General features: G+C 43.1%; 1 protein-coding gene across 1 annotated transcript; it reads left to right on the top strand.

Moving 5' to 3' along the window:
* Positions 1-95: 95 nt before the first annotated feature.
* Positions 96-22702, top strand: LOC103773514 (probable E3 ubiquitin-protein ligase HECTD4; the record flags this gene model as incomplete). Its single annotated transcript, XM_008940884.1, is given in 34 exon segments — positions 96-177; positions 816-1018; positions 1216-1351; positions 2042-2224; positions 2499-2669; positions 3106-3275; positions 3694-3809; positions 4729-4832; positions 5108-5269; positions 5394-5542; positions 6129-6208; positions 6329-6492; positions 7025-7262; positions 7692-7828; positions 7991-8117; positions 8737-8874; positions 9008-9144; positions 9306-9466; positions 10025-10206; positions 11571-11776; positions 12074-12192; positions 12421-12626; positions 13559-13738; positions 14045-15220; positions 15223-15338; positions 16977-17184; positions 18020-18243; positions 18326-18477; positions 18657-18763; positions 19601-19724; positions 20557-20747; positions 21389-21535; positions 22304-22423; positions 22547-22702. Coding segments are annotated over 34 exon segments (6272 nt in total), but the record flags the coding sequence as incomplete, so codon positions are not given.
* Between the last annotated feature and the right edge of the window lie 12 nt (positions 22703-22714).

The raw sequence follows: 22714 nt of genomic DNA, 5'->3' as shown, positions 1-22714 counted from the left end.
AACCATGCATAATGTGTTAAATGGGACTGTATACTTGAGCTAGGTTTTTCCACCAATGAAAACAAAGCTAATGTGTTTTATTTTCACTTCAACAGCAGCTCAGAAGGTCGTCCATTCCGACTAGGAACTGGAGCCAATATGGAGAAAGTGGTGAAAATGGATCGAGACATGACAAAAGTAAGAAAAGGAATCACTAAAGAATTATTTAACATCATAAAAGTCAGAGGCCAGTCAGGAATCTTGTTTTTTACTGCCATTAAAATGCCCTGTGTTAAACGTTTAATTTACAGAACTGTTCAGAAAGATAACTTTATATGTAATATTTACCTTACATAGTTATTGATGTAAATAAAGGGGTAGATGGTGAAAAGAATTTCAGCTACTGCTTTCTCCAGCCATTTTAGGTCATGTTTAAGCTCTTTAATGTTCTTTCCTGAACTGTTTAATGCACATTCATAGTATGAATTTTAAACCACATATTTAAATTAAATTTTCCATGTATGTTCTCAGACATGTTTTTGAGTATTTGCACCAGAAATACTCGTGTGGCTTTTTGATCAGAGAAGGGGAACTATACTCTTTAAGAATAAAATATTAAAGGTGATGAATCCACATTGATCTCCAATCTCTTTGTAGATGAGAAAAAGCAACAGAAAGAATTTCTTATGACTGTGACTAATAGATACCCAGGAGGGTGTTTTGATGTGTTCTCAGTACTTTGACATACTCTGAGAGAGAGGAGGTAAATGCATCATGTAGTGGGGCCAAATAGAGCTAACATTAATTTTTGTCTTCCATGGCAATTTTCTTGCCAGAGTGGCTGCTGTGAAGTTATTACAGAAGAAGCTGCTGCAGCTCTTCGAAAAGCTACTAAATGGGCACAGTCTGGCCTCATAGTTAGTGTTGGGCCACCCATAGAAACTGTCAATCCAGAAACTACTAGTGGGTTGTCTACTGGGGACAAAAAGAAGACAGCACAAACATCTATTTGCCGAGAGAGGAATTCAGAGCTTGCCAGGTAGGTTGCTCCAATTCTATACTTAGAGTCTGGATTCTGCTTTTCTTCTGTACCAGTATTTGTAGTGCTCCAGAAAATAATCTGAGTATTCATAAACTTCCCTTTTTTTGTGCTGTATATTGTTGCTGATGACTGAAACTTCCTTTCCTTCTCTTGTTTTGAAGTTAATGGGCAAATTGCTTTCTTCTTCTGTGCAGGACGGATCCTGTGAGACCATTCATTAGTGGTCATGTTGCAAACAGCATGGCAGCAGAGGTGATTGCTTTGCTACACAGCTTGTTGATGGCACCAGAATCAAATGCAGCTCAGATCTGGACAACAACTGCTGAAAAAGTAAGCAAACAGAAGCTGAAATATCAACACAATATACCCCAAGCATGTATTCAGTGCTTGAGAACTTAATTATTGGCAATTTCCTAAGCTACTCCTTTCTGATTTACTAATTATACCAGTTCAAACTGGGCTGTGTAGCTGCAAAGAAGCAACACTTTCTAGTAGATGGTATCTATCTGATGTTTTAGGGATGAATAATCAAAAATTATCCAGCATTAATTAGTGAATGTGGTGTCCTTCTGTAATTCACGTGGCATTCTTTCCAGGGATTAATAAAGGTATTTGTTTAGGGAGTTGTCTTGCCTTTGCTGGGTGGTTGTTCCACCATTGCTACCCAGTTGTCTCTGCCATGCCCTCTGAGGGTCTGAAGCATTGGCTGGAAGCACAGCACACTGCTTGTATGTTCCTCTGAATCCTGCAGCACTTTGCCTGTTGCTTAGGCTAAATCCTTGAGCAAAGACTATTGTTAAGATTATAAAGTAACTCTGCGATTCTAAAAGTTATTGGGGAACAGAGCCAGCTTTGATGGTGTTCACACTTCAGAGAATTTAGAATGTTCCAAGTTATGTAATTCTCTTTAAGAACAAAAATAATTCTTCTGAGACTGTGTGGGCTGGAGGCTTGGGGCGTTGGTTTTTGTTTGAATTGGGCTTTGAAGTCGTTCTCTGGTATTTTTCCTTCTGTCTTCAGGTTCTGTCTCGGGCTCTGATGTACATCCCACAACTTGGGAAATATGCAGAGAGTATTTTGGAGAATGGCAGTAGCAGTGGAAGGAAACTGGCTAAACTTCAAAGAATCGCTCGGCAGGCAGTAGCTGCCCTGTGTGCTCTGGGTGGCTTTAAGGAGACAATTAAAATAGGTTCTGAAGTTCAGGTAATTCAGCACCGTTCACATTTTGTATCTTTAAATGAGAATTGATGCTTTTGACCACGTTCTGCCAGCACTGGCCCACTTGTGAAGCAGTGTGCAGGTAGCCTGTGGTGGTGAAGCAGTGGCAGCAGCACTTGTGGAGGCTGCTGTCGTGTGATATTCCTCTCCCCTGAAATATCTAGCTCTAATTGTGAGCTGAGCTGCTGGGTGGTGTTAAACACTCAATGTTTCTTGTTTGTAAAGCCTTCAGCCTCACACAGGCCTTCTTTGGTTGTAGGTTTTAGGTAAAGGAATAGCAGGAAGCATTGGAATTGTGGCATCTATTAATGAACAAGAAGGTATAGCAACGGTCAAATTTCCACCTACCAGTATAGACGGTAGAAAGACCTCACAAGCATCAGACACATTAACTATTCCATTATCTAGGCTCTGTGTTCCAAGATCTGAGGTATGGTAGTTTTAAGAATCTAATCCTAAGTACAGTATCAATTATTTAATTATTTTTTTTTTTTTGGTCACAGCATACTGGCAATTGATCTGCAGCATGTAAAAAAGTCTGTTTCATCTTTGATTCGAGATTATTTGTAGTTTGCCTCATTCTTTTAAACATTATCTTAACAATATATATATTTATATATTTGTGTTCTCATTGAAGTAACTTGGCTATTCATCTTTTGGTGCTTAAAGATGTTCCATTGCATACTGTGTTGGTTTTTTTTTTTTTGGTTATGTTTTTGTTTCTTCTCTTTTTTTTTTTGACTGGTGTTTGGTGCTGGGTTTGTGATAGTACAAAATGAAGAATTAACTCCAGGTAATTAAACGCCCTCGTTTCTTAGAAACTAACTGCTTGAATTTAACTTTTTACCGTGCCCCCCCACCATCAGGCATTGCCTCTTCATAAACTGTCCATTACTGAGAAGGTAGTACAGGCAGTCCAGTCCATGTTGCTCCCTCAGGAGGGAAGTCTATCTATTCACACCTCACTTCCTGCAACAGGAGATGGCTCAACTCCAGTAATGGCAGTGGTCCGACTTCTTGCTGAAATAAGAACCAGGTGAGCCCTTGGGTTTTGTGCAGCACTCTTCTGATACTGTATGCAAATGCTGAAGAGAATTGCATGTGTTGTTGTTTTCTTCTCTCTGGGTATTGACATATGACAGCAGGGGACAATGCTGAAAACCTTTTTTGCTTCCTTAAGAATATTTAGTGTCTGGATGATGTTAAAATTAGCACCAGAAATAAACTCTCCCCTGTAATGTTGGCAATGCACTGAGCTTCCTATAAGTAGATGCTGTGAAGCAAGGGGAAGCTGGCATTGTGGAAGTTCCAAGGCATAGCTAAGCAACCTGAAAAAGAAATGGATCCGTTGGCGTGCTGGCTTTTAAAATCATCTTGAATTCAATACATGTAAAGACAACTTTGAATTCAGTGTACACTTTGTAATGCTTGAAACGTATTCTCTTTCCATTAAGAGCATGCCTGGTGATGGCTCAGCTGTTAGAAGACAGCTCATTCTGTGAAGAATTCATTCAACAGTGTCCAGCTGCTGTAGAAGTCCTTAATCTGGTAGCACAGGAGTGCAGCCCTGGTAGGTATTTATTCAACATGTTCCTGCTGCTTCTTTGTCACGTTCAGTTCAGAGACATAACAGCTTTTAAACTCATTTTGGTCTTCTGTCCTCCAGCTACTTTGAGTTTGATAGCTAGCACAGTACAGCATGTTTTGTTGTAGCTGCAGAGCTGTTAATGTTAAGAGTAACTACAAATCAGACTAAATCAGTTTAACCATCAGGCATGAAGTTTAGGCCAGAACACAATTATCCTGTGCCTCACAGAAGATGCAAGTCCTGGGACTAGTTTTCTGCTACTGTGCTTCTGAACCCTCTCCACTTGTCTTGCTTCCAGTGTAACCTGCTCTGTATTCCTTGACATTATCATTTATATGTTTTTATGATGATTTTGCTGGGTTTTACAATATTTTATTATATTCCTTAGTATTCAGCTTTTGATTTCTCCTTCCCTCTTGTTTAAGGATAAGCAGTGGGCTCAGCAGAAGTCTTAGTTGAAGGGCACATTTTAGGAACACATTAGAGCCTTTCACTGGATGAAAAGTGACTGAAGTGAAGGAGGTTAGGGTAGAAACCAAGAGGATTTCAGTGTCATCTCTAGTGTAAAAGGGAGCAGACTGATTTTTTGACAGTAGACATAAATTCCTTTGACTTCCTGCTTTTGCTGGGTCATAAACTTCCTCACTAAAGTGAACTTTATATCTTGATTACACAACAATGTCTTTGCTAACCAGATAAAAATGAAACATGAGGAAGGGAATTGCTTGTATGCCTTAGATTTTTGTCCTTAATTTCGTTGATAGGTAAGTAAGGCTATTTGATCAGATCTCTTCAAATGCAAATGTCATATTTGTTTCTATTTACTGGTATGAAGATGGCATTTTTTTGACTTGAGGGGCTTTGCTTGAGAGCTGATGACTTGATTTGGTTTGTGTTACAGGGGAGAGGCTCCTGGTTGTAGAAATGCAGTGTGAAAGGTTACGGATGTTGTACCGTGACTGCGCTCGGCCTCCTCCTCCTCCCCTCCAAGCAGACAGAAGACAGGTGAGCACAGAAACAGTGCTGAGGCTTCTGCCCTTTGCAAATGAAGATAGCCACTGAGTGTGGAGGGTCTGCCTGGGGGGTTTGAGCCATACTGGTTGGATTCTTAATTAAACATTTCACTTAGTATGAATTTCTGTGATGGGATGTGGTTTGTTGTGATTGTATTATAGGAGTTGCATGTGTATTAAATGGGCATTCATAACAGAATGTGTTGTTGGATTTCAGTAGTGACTGACTGTAACTGGTAGAACAAAATGCTCTGTTCCTCTTTGCAGCCCAAAGAAATCACATGGAGCCCATCAAGAGTGTTTCCCCCTGTCCGAGCATGCATGTTCTCATCACACCTCACTGCTGTGACCTTTTTGGCTGATCCTAGTGCAGGTGGGGGACTGCCCCGGGGCACCTTTATCTATGCCACTTCACCAGTTCCAGTACAGGTGAGAACTCACAACTGTACAGCAGCTTGTGTTATTTAACACTCAGTAGTGTGTGAAAAGAAAAAGAAAATTTTCTAGTTTACGTTTTGTAAATATTTTTTTTCCAAATTATTTTTATTTCTAGGCACCATCATTCTACTGGGAAATTGAAATAGTTTCCTATGGGGATACAGATGATGACACTGGACCAATAGTTTCATTTGGGTTTGCTACAGAAGCTGAGAAACGAGATGGTGCTTGGACCAACCCAGTGGGCACCTGTCTCTTTCACAAGTACGTGGGAGAAGTATATAAACAAATCCTGGCATTGCTCAGTACATTCCTACACTACCTCAGGAGGAGTATTGTCAGCACATCATAGTAGGCAACATGTATGTTTTAATTGGAATGTTAAAATGATTGTAGAATCATAGTCATCTTGGTTGGATAAGAGGTTTAAGATTGAGTCCAACCATCCCCCAGCACTGCCAGGTCCCCACTGCCCCGTGTCCCTCACACCACATCTCCATGGTTTGGAAACCCCTCCAGGGGTGGGGACTCCACCACTGCCCTGGGCAGCCTGGCACAGCCCTGGGCAACCCTCAAGGGGAAGACGTTGCTCCCAATACCCAACCCACACCTTTTCTGGTGCAACTTCCATTTCCTCTTGTCCTGTCAGTTGTTCCCTGGGAGAAGAGACAGGCCCCCCACCTGGCTTCCACCTCCTTTCAGAGAGTTGTCAAGAGCCAGAAGGTCTCCCCTGAGCCTTATCAAAATAAAAGAGATTGTCTTGCCTGTTTGTCAGTGTCACAGCTCCCTAAATTGTAATCCTAATTTGTTTCAGTGCTCTTTTTAATTTGCTTTTTGTGTCACTCCTCAGCAATGGGCGAGCAGTGCATTACAATGGCTCCAGCCTGCTGCAGTGGAAGAGTGTTAGGCTGGATGTGACTCTTTCTCCTGGTATGTAAGAGTACAGCTAACTTGCTTATCTGGTAAATCAGAAAATCCCCTGAATGTAATGGAAACAGTGGATGAGAAAACAGATTCAATCCATGTTCTTTTGATTATATTTTTCTACAGGTGATGTAGCAGGAATTGGATGGGAAAGAACAGAAGGAACTCCACCCCCTCCAGGGCAGCCTGCTAAAGGCAGAGTTTATTTTACATATTGTGGGCAGCGACTTGGGCCATATCTAGAAGATGTCTCTGGTGGAATGTGGCCAGTTGTCCACATTCAGAAAAAGGCAAGATTTTTTTAATAGAAATACATTGCTCAATATACTTGCAGAGAATGAAAATATTATATAGAAATTATTGTGCCTGTTCAGCTATAAAAAAGTAGTGATAGTTTTTAGCTTTACTGAGTTAGGTTGAGGTATTCCATTACCCTTCCCAAGTACCTGTGTGTTTTGTCATTATTGTGACATTTTCCTGCCCATTAGGACACTAATGTGCAGCTGACTTGATGAGATGCCATTATTCTGTGCTAGTAGCCCTTCTATTAGTATTCCTTCCCTGCAGTGACCTTGCTTCAAAGTATACTGGCTAAATATGCTGTATCTTGAAGCTAGAAAAAAAGACAAGCTCCAAGTTTGTGTTTAGATGCCGCTTATTTCCCCTGCTGCCTCCAGTTTTGCAGCTGCCAGTGCTGGGAAAACCGTGTGGCACAGAGATGTGCCCAGCTTATCCCTTTGGCTGAGGTTCTTCCAGAAAGAGCAGAAGGATCAAAAACCACCCCCAGCTCACCTTAATGCTTTTGTGTGCATCTTCTTCCAGAACACCAAAGTCCGTGCTAACTTTGGAGCTCGCCAGTTTGCCTATGCTGAGGGCCAGGCTCACAGGAACGCTGCTGACCTGTGCATTGACCTCGCCGAAGAAATCAGTGCCAACTTTGAAGCCTTGCCCTTTGCCATGGCCTCTGATAGTGACAATGATGCTGGCACCAGCATAGCTTCTGACCCTGGCACCCACGGACCTCCGTGCCGCATTGCTGCCGTCGCTACGGCCCAGCAACGTAACGTGATGATTAACGGGGCTTTGTAATTGCTTTGGGAGAAATTAAAATCGATTAAATAGGATTTAAACACATCCTGGGACAGTCCCTAGGGACTGGCTGTGTAGGTGAAGCAGTAAAAGCGTTGTCAAATATCTGCTGCTTTGATTTCAGACAAGGCAATTAAAGAGAGTCTTGCTTTATAGGGAGGCACAAATTATTCTCAATTAATGCAACTACAATGAGAAATGAGCTCGTTAAGGCTTTGGATACAATAAGATGTGCTATTTGATTGAATCAGCCAATTGGTTGTGTTATGTCAATACCTGTTAGGCTTCCACAGGCTGACTGGAGGCTGTGGAATGGCATGTAGCTCAAAAAACCTCATGGAATACCTTTGTGTGCCTTCTAGTACGTTATGATCTCATTATTGCCCTCTGTGTTTTGCAGAGTATGACAGTGACACATCTTGCCACTATAAAATGGAACTGAGCTATGAGAACTTCATCACATCAGGCCCTGATCCTCATCCTCCTCCTATTGCAGATGATGAAAGTGATGATGATGATGACGATGATATTCCCCGGGTGAGGAACATGACACCATTTTCTTGCTATAACCTGTAGTCTAAATACAGATCTTGTAATCAGAGCTTTAAGTTTTGCCACGTGAGGGTTTTCCCTGCTTCCTTAAGGAAATCTATCTGTTTTTCCTTTCTTCTTGGTGCTCTAAATGATTTCTCTTTATAGGAGGATCACTACGCCCTGCTGGTTAAAGCCTGGGAAACTAAAGTTTTACCTACAATTAGAAGAAGATTTCGTAATGAGGCTGAGAGGAAGTCTGGGCTGGATCAGATTAAAGGAGCTCTACAGTTAGGTATGCCTGTGTTCATTTCCATGCACGTTGCTTTATATGATGTCCAGGAAGTGCAAAGATAACACCTCTTTCTTTTATGTTTTACTGCAGAGCTGGAAAATTTAAATTTAAAAAAAAAAACCCACTTGCTGTTTTTATCAAGGGCTTAGAATTTGGTTTGGGGTCATGATTTTTCTTTAATGCTTTTACTTAACTTGCACAGTTTAAGTAGGGCAAGTGGCTTTAGAAATAGCAGCAGGATTTGTGGTGCTGTTGCAATGTGGATACAGCAATACTTTGGGCTAAATGTTTGGGAGGAGATTTTCTGCATGCATTTTCTGTCTATGACTATATCAATGCAAAACTTTTGAGGAACACTTTAATAAGGGGAGGATTTGTAAGTGAATACAGTTCTGGTAAGATGACCTCTTTGTGGGAGAGTCACAGTAAGAGCCAAATAGGAATTCTGAGCCCTAATGAGAAGCATGCAGGTGTCTCTCAGGAAGACTCCTCTCCCTGTGTGTCAGTTTGACTGAAAGAATGCTTAAGTAATTAGGTAGCTCATCTGTTTATAATGTAATGAGAATAAGAACTTCAAGTGGCTGGGGAAAAATAACTAGCCCTCCTTTCTGTCTACCAGGAATGGTTGACATAGCACGACAAACTGTGGAATTCCTTTATGAGGAAAATGGTGGCATCCCAAGAGACCTTTACCTTCCTACTATCGAGGATATCAAAGATGAAGCAAACAAATTTACAATCGATAAAGTACGAAAAGGTAAGGTCAGCAAAAACATAATTTAAGGGGAAAATAAAAGCTAAAGGGCTCTGGTACATGGGATCTACTGCTTAGATTGCCAATCCAAGGAAAATGCTGGACCTTAAAAATGGTGTTGTCCCTTTCTGACCAGGTCTCACAGTGGTGACTCGTTCTCCTGACAGCAACAACGTCACCAGCAGTGCTGTTGGAACAGCTTTACCCAAGTTTGCTATTCGTGGCATGCTGAAGACATTTGGTCTTCATGGTGTTGTTTTGGATGTTGATTCTGTGAGTAGAGATACATTGGGAGGGTTTTCAGTGTATCAGCATCACACTTCTGTCAGCAAATATGATTAAGTGTATTAAACAGCTCAGAATGCTGAAGTGGTGCTTTTTTTTGGGGGGGGGGTAAATATTATTTCTTGACAGTGTTGGTCTCTGTGTTCCAGGTAAATGAATTGGTACAAGTGGAGACCTATCTCCGGAGTGAAGGAGTTCTGGTGAGATACTGGTACCCTATTGACATGTTAGAGAGGCCACCTGCTGGTTACAGGAGGACTGCAACCAATGGATTGGTTACCCTGGATAACACCAACATCCAGATTCACAGGTAAACAAGAAGTGTCATTAAAAGGCATTTGTATTACCTGATGTTATCTGTAGAATCTCCTATAGTACAGTTTTCTACTGCAGCCTTATTTTGAGCAGTAGTAAACTTCTGAACCTGTGTTGTTGGATTAAAGCTGGAAAAGATTCATTAAATCTTCATGCTTTATTAATGGGCTTTTAGATTTTTTGGTTTTAATTGGATAATAAAGAAAATGTATTATAATTGTCTTGTTAGAAGGATTTTCCTTACTCATGTGAAAATGGTTTCTTACATGCTTCTCTAACAGGTACTTTCCTTGGAGCTCAGGTTTCTACCATCAGTCAGTTGCTATCTAAAAGCCCCAGAACTCTTGATGACTTTGTGGCTTCTAATTCAGGTGCCTTAATTTGGTACCGGAGTTAGATGTGCTGAGTGCTCTCTTAAGTGAATAAGAAAGACTTGGATCTACTTGAACCTTTTAAATAATTGGCTGTCTGTTTGGATCCAGGTGCAGGTTGCTGGGTATGGCTCACGGGAAGCATGCTGAGGCAGTTTTATGTTCTGATGTTTGTTTTGCAGAGAGCTCCTGCGAAGCGAAGCTGCTCTGGCCAAGCTCTACTGCCGCATGGCTCTCCTCAATATTTTTGCCCCCAAATCCCCACACATGTTTACTCGACTGTTCCATATTCCTGCCATCCGTGATATCACCCTGGAGCACCTGCAGTTGCTCTCCAACCAACTTCTGGCACCACCTCTTCCAGGTCCATACTAATTTTTTATCACAGTTCTTTTTTTGGTACAATAGTTTTCTGAGGGGAAAAAAGAATTAGTTGTTAATGATGGGATTTGAAAAAAAGTCTCAGTGGATTCCTGACCTTAGTGATAGGGTGAAAATCTGGCTGATGATCTAAGTGTTCAAGAGTTCAGAGTCTCTCCTAAGCCTCCACTCAGTGTGCTGCTGCCCCTTTGTCATTGGTGGTCTTCTTCTTATTGGGGGGCGGGGGGAGTATCCATATGGGATACTTGTAAGGAATTTTACAGTTTGAATCCAGGGTACTAAAACTAAATGCCAGTTGGGTCTCAGTTTTCAAAATTCAATTCTTCTTCATTTCACAAAGTGGTTTGTCCTTTTCCTACTGGAATCACAGATCTGGTTAGAGAATGTATGTGCTGAATCATGGAAAAGGATCTTGGGCTAATTCAAGTGAGTGTTAACTAAGACAATGATTGTGACAAAGCTCTTCTGCATGCAAAGAAATGTGTGTAACGTGGCTGGAGCATAAGGAGGAAGTAGGAAGTGCTAAATATAGGCTATTAATAATTGAAAGTAATTATTGACTATTGGAAAGAGTCCTGTTCACTCCTCCAGCTACTTTGGAACTTGGCTACCTCTAACTGATGCCGCATTGTAAAAGACCCTCTTGCAGAGTACAGCACTACTTTGCATGGCTTTGAGAATAATTTTACAAGCTTTTCTTTAGTTTTTCCTTTTTAAAATATGTCTAATTCAAGTCCTGCTAATAGATACAATTTCCAACCTGACGTTCTGGTGAATTGCCCACTCCTTTGTGCACTGTACTTTGTTTTTCTTCAGCCTCTCCCATTAGCTCCAGAATAACAGCCATGAGGTGCTGGGGCTTGTGATCCACTTGGGGCCTCCCAAAAGCTGTCTTGTTCATGAATGGGGCAAGCCTGAGGACAGATAAAGCTGCTTCACCTCATCTAGGATGAGTGGGGAGAACAACTTCTTGTCACTTGTCCTTGTCATACTTCTGCAATAAACTGAGAGATGCCTTCAAACCTGAGACAAAGTGAACTGCTCTGAACCCACAGCTGGGTGTGTGTCTGGCAGAGCTCCCTAAGGGCTGGCTTAAGGCAGGTGAAGAACACAGCTGGCATTTAGAGGCCATCCCATCTGCAACCAACCATGTCAGGGGTGCAAGTCTGGTCTTGGGTGGGTCCCTTCTACTGCTGACCTTTTGGGGAGGAGGTTTGCACTTGCTCAGGGGTGAAGACAGAGGCTTGTAATCTTCCAAGTGTTTTAAAACTTCCACTGTCTGTGTCACAGGCTGTATAAACACGTTGAAGCGACCTCCAAATTGTCACATCTTATTTGTCATTACAGATGGAACAATCAGTTCAAGTTCTATCCTTTTGGCCCAGTCCCTGCAACACTGTGTCCATTCCCAGAACTGTGCTGCCACAGATCTCTTCTACCAGGGCAACTCCCAAGCCATCAGGGAGTGGCTTACTGTTGCCATTACTAGGACACTACATCAAGGAGAGGAGAGTCTGTTAGACCTCACTAAACAGATCTGCTCCTTTTTGCAGGTAAAATATTCAATAATGTTTTCTGAGCAGTCTTGGTTTTCTTTCTAAGAGGCCCTTGCATTATGTGTGATCCTAACTTCTATAGTGGTGTCCCTCACACTGAATTGTTTCCCTGGATGGATTGCATTTGTATTCTGAGCATAGTGGGCACTCTGCAATACTCTGGATCATATTAAACTGGAGTGGCCTCACACTGTGTCATTATTTACAATGCTCTATTTTATTGAAAAAAAAAAGACAGGTAGTTTACTGCTGCTGTTTTGGGGCTTTCATTATGAAATGTTACCTTACAGACAGCACCATCCTGCTGAAGAATTCCCAATTTCTGAATCCAAAGTCAATATGGATGTTAATTTTCCTGGGGCTGCATTTGTAATTGTGTCCTGCAAGGAAAGTCAGTCTGGATTCCGCAAAGAGTGAGTAATTGAGGGACCCAGAGTGGCAAAGGTCAAAGATGTGCCTCTGAGCCTCTGTCAGCCCTCACTATGTGGGTGCTCTTTTTATTTTTAGATTTTTCTCTCCTCAGAGACTCATCTTCTGGGTGGTGGGTTAAATACTGCAGAGTGTTTCATTCTTCTGGGGTCGCATTGGGATTTTTAGTAGCTAGTTGCAGTCTAACTGAACTATTCTTGATCCTTTTGTAGTTCATCCCTGTATAAAGCTCCTTGGGCTCGAGTGCTTGTCTATGGGCTTGGGCATAAAGTGAAGAGGAATGGTCAGTTGAACCTCATTGAAGCAGTGTGCTATCCTCGGGATGCCTCTCCAACCAACACAGGCCTCACACCTCCCCCAACCACCAACCAGTACCCTTCAGTGATCACCCCCACAGACAAGGTCCACATCAAGCTAGGTAAAAAAAGAGACAATAAAAAACCCTTTATAACTGTAGTCTCAGAAGTGAGACAAGCATCTGGAGGACCTTCCTATATTGTCACTCATCCTACCATCTGTTGTGACAGTATTTTTGTACAAGAGGTGTCCCAGCAGAAATATGCTATAATTTTTAACCAAGAAAACATGGTTTTATAAATGTTGGAAGCAGGCTGACTCTGATTTTGTTAGTTCTGTTAGATCTCTTCAGATCTGCTCTCTTTTTTTCCTGATTTTTGTGTTCCAGGAGTTCACAAAGCAGTGGTTTTGAATATTTCTGCAGTGTTCAAGTTGATGCTGTTGCTGTTCGAGCTGCTGTCTTGCAGATGGAGATTAGTTTTTTTCTTTTTCTTCTGTAGGTGACTGTAGGGCCCTTTAATACACAGAGTAATATATATGCAGTATATTAGCACATAGGTCATCCCAGCTTCTCAAGCAAGAGTGATCATTAATATTCTTTTTACTCTTCCAGCCTGAGGGAAAGACAGAGTGATTTATTTAGAGCAGTGAAGGTGACTGAGTGCAGTAAGCTCTTAAAACTTTCCACTGGAGGTCATTAAGTTCTTTCACTGAACTACAGCATCTCTGTTTTTCTCAATACTGATTGGAACCATCATACTACCTATAACTGGTTTGGTGAAAGCCCTGGATGTATTTAGATATGTACAGGCTAAAGAGTTCCATTTCATAGGTCATGTAGACAAAAATGTTAATCTGTACATTTATAATTATAGATTATATCAACTTGTCATTATAGGTAAACACTCCTATTTGTTTATTACAAGGTCATTAATAGAGAAAATTCTCAACATAAATTTAGCCTCAAAAAAAAACCCTAAAAGATATGTTAATACTTCTGCTTTGCAAATGCCTAGAGTCATGAGAAGCATTTTCTTTGATCTTTTTGCTTAGGAGTATCTCCTCCTCCTGGAGCTGTGTTGGTCTTGCATTCCCTTCCCCTTGAATTCCCCCTGGCAATGGCATTCACAGAACAGCTATTAACTTGGAAATTGGAAGATGGGGATGGAAAATCAGAAGACGAACTGGATACTATTCCTGCTTCAGTTCTCTTGCAAGTAGTGGAATTTTTAGGTGAGAATGCACTAATTCCTTAGTAATGAGCATCAATCATGTGCTGGCTCAGATGGCGACTCTAGGAAGAAAAGAAAAATTAGTCATAAAGTATTTCTGAGCTCTTCCATTGTAATTTTATAAACTGTCATATTTAAAACCTAGACATTTTCCATTGATATGCACTTCTTGGGATGGCCTTTCTGTCTTACTGCTGACATACAGCCATTTGAATAACCTTTTCTTGTCCTTTTTTTTCAATGTTACTCATGTTGTCAAGCTGCAAACAGTGAATACTGACTCCCCTCTCTTGCCTTCCACACCCAGGGAACTTCCTCTGGACCACAGACATGGCTGCGTGCGTGAAGGAATTAATATTTCATCTCTTGGCTGAGCTGCTTCGTAAAATTCACAACCTGGAGCAGAAAAAAAATCCAGCAGGACTCTCATCTTCCATTGCCCTTCAGCTCAATCCCTGTCTAGCTATGCTTATGGCCCTGCAGTCAGAACTCCACAAGCTGTATGATGAAGAAACACAAAACTGGGTGTCTGGGAACGCGTGTGGTGGTTCTGGGGTTGGAGCGGCCGACCAAGGGAGATTCTCAACATACTTCCATGCTCTGATGGAAGTCTGCCTTGCTGTAGCAGAAGTAACCTTACCTATCAATATGAGTGTAACAGCTAATGTGATGTCTTCAACAAGTGCTCCAAATCTTAGTGACTCTTCCTCCTCATCCTCGTCTTCTCCAGGACAGACGCCGCAGAGTCCAAGCTTGCTGTCAAAGAGGAAAAAAGTCAAAATGAAGCGGGAGAAGACATCATCCTCAGGCAAGAGGTCCTCATCCAGAGCAGCTGAAACAGACACAGCCATCCTCAGCATAGGAGGAAGCAAGCCTGAGGATATGCTGTGGTTCCACAGAGCGCTGACGCTGCTCATCATTCTCAGACACCTGACTAGGAAGGATCCACAGGGGCTGGGGGTGACAAACGATGCTGTAGCAGATGCATGCCAAGCTCTGGTGGGTCCCACGGCTCACAGCCGCTTGCTGGTCATCTCTGGAATCCCAACCCACCTGGAGGAGAGCACCGTCCGGAGCGCCATCAGGAAGGCTTGTAACGCGCACGGCGGAGTCTTCAAAGACGAGATCTACATCCCTCTGCAGGAAGAGGATCCCAAAAAAACCAAGGACAAAGCAGAAGGAGGAGAATGCAGAACAGAGCTGGAGAAGCCGATGGTTTCGAGCAGCGCCGACAGCCTGGACGTGAGCAGCTCCAGCAGTGTCACCCCAGCCATGAGCGTCAGCGCCTCGGCCTCCACCAGCCAGGCCTCCCTCTGCAGCTCCCAGGGCATCTCCCGCACCGTCAGCGACATCTCCGTGGACCAGTTTCAAGCTGGGCTGGAACTGGCCATCCCCCCGGGGCTGCTGGAACCCCACGTGGTGTCCAGCCAGGAGAGCCTGGACCTCTCTCACTGCAGCACCGGGAGCCTCGGCAGCCCGGGGAGCCGCTGGACAACGTGGAGACGGCGTCCGTGTCGGACGTGGGCTCCATGTACACGGTCACCTCTCTGGACAACCAGCCCCTCCTGGCACGGCCCATCAAAGGTTTTGCTGTAGTGGAGGTAACAGCTTTCATCAGGAAGGGGGGTGTCTTTCGGGGCAGTTTTTTTCTGGATGATAGTGATCTGATTTTAGTAACTTTTAAAACCTCTGGCTTGGAGAAATACTCTCGTTTTTGTGGTTTGTTCTCTTCTGTAAAGACTCTTCTGCTTGACTGAGGCCACAGTTTGAAGGATGGAGAGTGAAGGGCACTGTTAGCAAGGTGCAGCTCAGCATAGGTGATGGGTGCAGAATGAATGCGTGCCAGTGTGCACACAAGATGTAGGGGACTAGGAGATCTCAGCTTGGGCAGGGTGGCTGAGGGGCACAGAACATTCTCCATTGACTTTCTCTGTACTATTCATAGTCTTAGAAGCATTCACCATCCCTCAAAAGATAGAGGGGACCTGGTAGTGGAGTTATCAAGCAGCAGTTTTAACACAGAAGGAAGTACTCTTGCACATTCCAAGTTGGAGAGCTCACTGCAGCAAGGTGTTGTGGAAGCAGAGAGTATAAATGAGTTCCTGCAGGATTACATTCATGGAGGATGTGCAAATTGGCAGCTGTTAAGCACAGCAGTCAGGAAATGTTTAAAGTGCTGAGAGAACATGTAGTGGAAAAGATCTATTGATTTCCTCTCTTGTGTAACTTTATTCAAAAATTTGCTACTGGCCACTGCTGGAGATAAATTTAGAGACAGGTGCCCCTTTGGTTTGACCCACAAGGCAATTATCATTAATGACTACATTTTCACATGTTTTAAACCATCCACAGATCTCTTTATAAAAAGTTACATGAGAAGAGATGATAAGTTTTGTTAATGTCTGGTTCCAAATTAATTTTCTGAAGCCCTGTGGGGGATCATCACTCGCTGCCAGATCCCTCAGGGATTTCAGTTATGCCCAAGAACCCTCCCCCTCTGTTGTTACACTAAGTGCATGCTGCAGAGTTATCAGGAGCTTACAAAAACCACAGACATGGCTGAGAGCTTGTGAATGTAAAGAGACATTTCTGCACAGCCTGGGATTGTATCAGTTTCCCTTTCAGAAGAAAATGGCCTTATTCAGATAGAAAACCTTCAGTTGCTATTCTTAAGCTCTTAATTGACATGAAGACACCAGAGCTGAAATAAACCATAAAGTGTGTGCAGAAAGCTGTCACTACTGGCATTGAAACCTGCTCCAAGTCTGTAGCTGCTGTGATAATGATGCGTGGGGGTTATTCTTGGAATCAAAGGAAGTTATTGTTCCTGTTCCCAATCCGTGGAGCTGAAGCTTCAAGGCCTGTGCTAATTTAGATCTGTTTTTCTGAGTGGAGAATTGAAGCAAGGACAGCAGAGTTGCCATTAGTGACAGGTTACCTGTCTTGAAACTTTCAGCTTCTTATCTGATGTTTCTAAGAGCTGTCTCCAGGCAAAGAAGTGGAATAGCTGGTTCAGAGCTGTGCCTGATTAGCTCTCAGCATGGTGGCTTCAGTGGCCAGATGTTCTTAGAGAGGATGTTTTCTGAATTCTGGTATCAAATTATTGATGCACAAGAACACTAGAAGAGGTGCAGTAGTGGTTACCTGCATGGAGAGAGAGAAGGCTTCAGACCCAACCTCATATTAATGACAGTTAAGTTGTTTTGTCTGCCTGTTAACCAATTTTGTTGTTTGTACAGATAAGGTCAAGAGCTAAGATAGAGAAAATTCGAGCCAGTCTCTTCAATAGCAGTGATCTCATTGGTTTGTCAAGCCTGGATGGTGAAGATGAACTGATGGAAATGTCAACTGAAGAGATTTTAACTGTTTCTACTGTAAATCAGAGCTTATTTGACACACAAGGGAGCCCAGCACTAGAAGATTATTTCAATGATAAGTCCATAAAAGGTACGTGGGTTTCATCCTGGCAAATACCTCACTTGTACCTTGTTTATTTTTCTGGGGGATGTACAGGGGTCAGATTCTCCTTGCTGCCATGAATTCAGTGTGACTCATGGGTGGGTGACAACGAGGGGGAGCCAGGAAGTCATTTCAAATCAAGTTTCCTCCCTCTCATCTGTTGGCAAGCAGCTCTTTGCAATCTGAGCATTGCTCAGCTGTCCTCACAGCTGATCAAGCAGTTAAAAAAAATAAAGAATTTAAGGAAAAAAACCACAACCACCTAAAAAACTGCCCACCAACCCAAAAAACTACTAAGTCCAGTGACTTGTTTGGAGAAAATAGCCACTGTAATAACTTACAACTGTTAGGAAAACCTAAATTTAGAGTAGAAACTGTTCAGACAGAACATTTGGTGATTTTATGTTCTTGAACAGCAAAAAAGCTGCACAAACCCTAATCCACCTGGGATGGGCCAGAATCCTGAATGGAGGGCCAGGGGAGGGTAATAATTGGAAGAAGTTCAGTTGACTACTGGTTCAATTGACAGGTATCATTGTGTACCTACACAGCCTAATTTTTATCCTGGCATCATAAATAATTCTTTCACTGCAGTCACTCAGCTAACAATAACACTATATTGCCAAAACAGGAGAAGACACTTAACCCTCTATTGTAAATGGGGTATTAGAGTGTAGGAATTTCAGGTCTGCTGTAGAATGTTTCTGAATGATTTTTATTCTCCCAGAGGAAGTAGCATGTCTTAGAATATTTTGTTGAATGCAAAATGGTTTTTAACATTTCAAATACTCAATGGTTGTCATGGTATTTTGTACTATATTAGGTGAGAAATTGGTCCCAGGTGCTCGGGAAGTCCTGACAGAAATATTTAAGAGCTGTGTCCATTCAGAGCAAATGCTGAGCCTCACTCCAGCAAAACCCATTAAGGTTGCTGACATCTATCTCAGTAAAGAGCAGATCAATTCTCAGACTCCTGGAAACCTCCTTCATGTGTTCTTCACAAACGTCCGCCCTCCAAAGAAGGTGCTGGAGGACCAGCTTACTCAGGTAGTGCTTTAAAAACTCTTTTCAGCATCTTTTTTGTGTATCTTCAAAGCATTGAGTAACAATTCACTTTCTGTGTTGGAAGATTTTAAGGAAATATGGTGTACCCAAGCCAAAATTTGACAAGAGCAAGTACAACAAGGCAGGCAAGGAACAGCATCCAGTGAAAGTTGTGAGCACCAAGCGCCCAGTTACCAAACCTCCTACCAAGGAGAAGTCCATGCTCAATAGTGTCAGGTTGGTGTCTTCAGCCTTTTAACAGTAGCAAAGCTACTCTCTAGGAACCCAGATTTTTATTCCCCATCCAATATTTTGGATTGGAAGAGGGAAATGGAACTGGGAGAACAAGAAATGTTTTTGGTTTCTTGAAGAGACAAAAGTAAACTTTCATCCTAACATTCACTTTGTCCCTTTAGCCGAACAGCCTTAAGTGAGAAGAAACCTACTGTAAAGCCAAAATCTCCTGAGAAGAGCAAACCTGAAGAGAAGGACCCTGAAAAGTCCCCCACAAAGAAACAGGAAGGTAGGAGCTGCATAGAATTTTTCTAGAGCTTTACATTCTAGAAAAGAAACACATTTTGTATTGACATGTTTTTGTTATGTCGTGATAGATTTGGGGTTTTAAGGTGGCTAACTTGATTTTTTTAAAAGAGTGATTTAAAATGCTGGTTTTATTTGTATATCCATGAATCTGAACATCTCCATGTAAGTGAGAACAAAACTGTGCATAGGCCAGGTGAATACACTGGGCAGAGAACTGACTTCCTAAGAGGTTTAGTTTCAAGACCTTTTTTGTACAGTGGAAGATTAGGGGTTGAAGTAGGTGGTTTTAAATCATGTTTCTCAACTTACATAGGAAAATCATTAAGTTACAAGAGGAGAATGGGACGAAAGAGAAGCTTCAGATGCCTCATAACTAGTCTATTCCTGGAGGAGACAGCACAGCCATGCCGTGACAGGGGTTAGTTCCAGGGTCTGGATTATTCCTCTCTCTAGTCAGGTTGGAAGAGTGAATAGACATGAGCTTGGAGTCTGCTCTTCACAGTAGGAAATGCCAGGTTAGTTCAGAAGAAGGGAGTTTCAGCATTCAGCCAAGTATGGATCCCTGCTTAGATGCATTGGTGGAGCTGTTCTAGGGGGCAGCTGGGGGACTTGTGTCCTTGAGAGGGAAGGATGAGTGCCACTTGCTGACCTCAGCAGCGTGATGCTTCAAACTCCTCAAAAACCCAACCATGGTGGGATGAGTAGAACCAGGAGGAAGCTGGCAGGCAGCCACCTCACACACCAACTAGTTTCCTGTGTGGTGTGCAGGCTTTACAGTCAGTCTCTAACTCTGTGCTGGTCATATCTTTGCTGTCAGTTCCTGAGGAGAAGTATCTGACGCTGGATGGGTTTCACAGATTCGTGGTTGACCGATCTAAGCAGGACATCCGTAGTGTCTGGAGAGCTATCCTGTCCTGTGGATATGATCTGCATTTTGAAAGGTAAACTTTGCAAATCTTTATCTAAAGGTGATGCTGATTAGTTGTGCTCACTCAGAAAAAAAACTTGACCCCAAGTGTTCTGGCTCCAGATAGCTCTAATCAGTTTGTTAGTAACGCACAAACTCCTGCCTGTGGCTCCAAGGTCTGTAGAGAAAATTCCACACTGGTTGTTTTCTTAAAACATGTTTTAAAAGAGTCACTGTGCTGTCAAAGTGCAGACTTTCTTGTGCACAGCATATCTAAAGAAATCATACACCATACTGTCCTCTGTAGCTTCCAAAATGTGTACTAAATAGCTCTACAACTCTCATCAGGCCAATCTGGCTGTCTCTGGTTTCCTTCCACAGCAGCTCTCCACTCCATGAACTTGGTAATTGTTTAACCTGGCAGGTTTGTTACAGGGTCAGTAGCACTGGAGAAGAGGGAACAGTTACTTCCTTGTTAATATTGTACAGGAAGAAAGTCCCTTAAATGAATCCTCCTTATCTCCCTGTGTTAAGCCACGAGCTAATTCCCACATCCCCTTCCCCTATATCAGCTCCAGAGCATACAGAAGATAGTGCAGTACCTAAGCTTAACAGCAGTTCCTGTTTTTCCTTGTTATTTAATACCAGTGATAACTATTTTTTCCATGTTATTTAATACCAGGTAGGTGATAAAACAGTTCTTATTCTCAAAGTGGATTTTTTGGTAATAAAACAGCTCTGCTGAGAGAAGTAAAAAAGGGGAAGACAACTGGTGTTGTGCTGGACGTGCTCTTAGTAAGTTAGGTGCTCTTAGTGAGCAGTGGTACAGTCAGGTTGCAACAGGTCTTGTGGCTCTGACCTTTCAGGTGTGCCTGCATTGATGCAAGACATGCTCAGAAAGCATCCCGAAAGTGGACCCTGGAGATGGACGTGGCCCTGGTCCAGTACATCAACAGGCTCTGTCGTCACCTTGCCATCACACCAGCACGACTCCATCCCCATGAAGTTTATTTGGACCCAGCTGATGCAGCAGATCCCAGAATTTCCTGTCTGTTGAGTACGTATAGACTGTTTGCAGAGGGGCTTTCTTCAGTGGAAGAGACAGGTAGTGCTCCTGAAGGAGCTGGCTGTCACATGGGTAGTTGGGACATCCCTTTGGAGGCTGCAGGTGGGAGCCTCTGTGGGCTGAGGGAACACTGGGTTTGGGTCATCTCCCTCCTGGGGTGTGCTTGGGCACCATGGTGTCTTTGGCAGCACTGTTAGAGATGCACTGCAGCTGTTCTCTGCTCTCCAAGCAGACCTCCTGCATCAGGCTGGAGCATGAAGATACCTGATAGGTTCAGCTTGCAGGGGAAAGGAGATTCAATTTCTGAATTTCAGTTCTGGTCCTAGGCAGACTTGAGTCACCTAATCCTTGTTCTGAGCACAAAGTTCCTTTCAGAGGGTCTCTAGATAAGGCAGATGCAGTGATGATGAAAGACTCTGGACTGAGACACCCAGAGACTGGAGATCTGAGAAGGAACATCACAGACCACGCCTGGTGTTGCATCTTTAGCCCTCCTGTTGATGTGCAGGGGCCAGGAGGGGCTGCTTTAGAGGGAATCTCGTGTGTCTCCTGGACAGAATCTGCTGGTTAGATGGACTTTGCAGGAGGCAGGGAACCTCTTCACCTCTCTGACCAGATGTTTCCCCCCTCAGACGTTCCAGTGGAGAGCCTGCGGCTGCGGTTTGCGCTGCTGCAGTCCCTCAACACCACCCTGGAGACCTTCTTCCTGCCTCTGGTGGAACTCCGGCAGACGGAGATGTACGCCAACAGCATCGCTGCCTTGCTGCAGGAGGCCAAAGGTCAGCCTCTCAGGGAGCATGGGCTCAGCCTGAAAGGGTCACTGGGCACCACACTGAGCTCCTGGGCGTGTTTCGTGGGTTGTATCAACAAGCAGCAGGTCGAGTGATAGTCCCAGGATGTGTTGGCATCCTTGTGATCATTGAAGTAGGATTAGAGAGATCAAGAAAACACTTACCCTGCATCAGCGTTTCAAACAGTTGTTACAAGCCTTCATTAGGAAACAAACCCAAGATTTGGGTCATTCCATTTCCCTAACTTGTTTTTTTATGAAGTTACAGAAAGCACCAAAGATATCAGTGTGGGTAAGCAGGGGTTATACTGGCCCAGCTAGAAAAAAACCCTTGTAAACCCAGTATGGGGAAGTGGGGAATGTTCAGGGATTTGCCTTTCACAGAGCCTGTATTTGTGGTGCAATGTGAGAGGCCTGATTTTTATCATGTTTTCTTGCCTCTAGCATTACTGTCAAAACATCTCGGATTTCTGAAAGCTATTTGGCAAAGTGTTTCTGATTTACAGAGATTCTGGTGGAGTTGCCTAGGTCTATTTATGTAACATCAGAGTTGTGTTCATCACTGTTCTAACCTAATGCACTTTTACAGTAAACATTGGTAACAAATACTTTAACAGGAAAATTAGTGTGGACTAGCCACATCTTACCTACCTAATGGAGGTGAAATGATTCTTCTACCCTTGTCTGTTAGAGAATTTCAGGAAATAAAGTTGTAGAAGGATAGTTTAACTAGGCTGAAATGTGTTTCTTGATTTAGGTTTAATCTTCTACGACACAAAAGTAACAGTCATGAACAGAGTGCTGAATGCCACAGTCCAGAGAACTGCTGATCATGCAGCCCCAGAGATCACCCTGGATCCCTTGGAAATCGTTGGAGGTAGGGACAGCATCGACCCTTTCCAAAATCTATTTGAATCCCTCACAAGCTCAGGTGCTTATTGATGCAAAATACTCACGAGTGGGGGGATTTCATGGGGTTTTTCCTTTTGTTTTCAAACAGGGGAGATCCGTTCTTCAGAGAACTCTTATTTCTGCCAGGCAGCCAGGCAGCTGGCCTGTGTGCCCTCCTCACAGCTCTGTGTCAAGCTGGCCAGTGGGGGGGACCCCACCTATGCCTTCAACATCCGCTTCACCGGCGAGGAGGTCCATGGCACCAGTAAGTCAGGCT

This window comes from Merops nubicus, unplaced genomic scaffold (genome assembly GCF_000691845.1).
Source record: "Merops nubicus isolate BGI_N331 unplaced genomic scaffold, ASM69184v1 scaffold13425, whole genome shotgun sequence".
Taxonomy (NCBI): Eukaryota; Metazoa; Chordata; class Aves; order Coraciiformes; family Meropidae; genus Merops; species Merops nubicus.
This window is presented reverse-complemented; position numbering and strand designations above follow the sequence as displayed.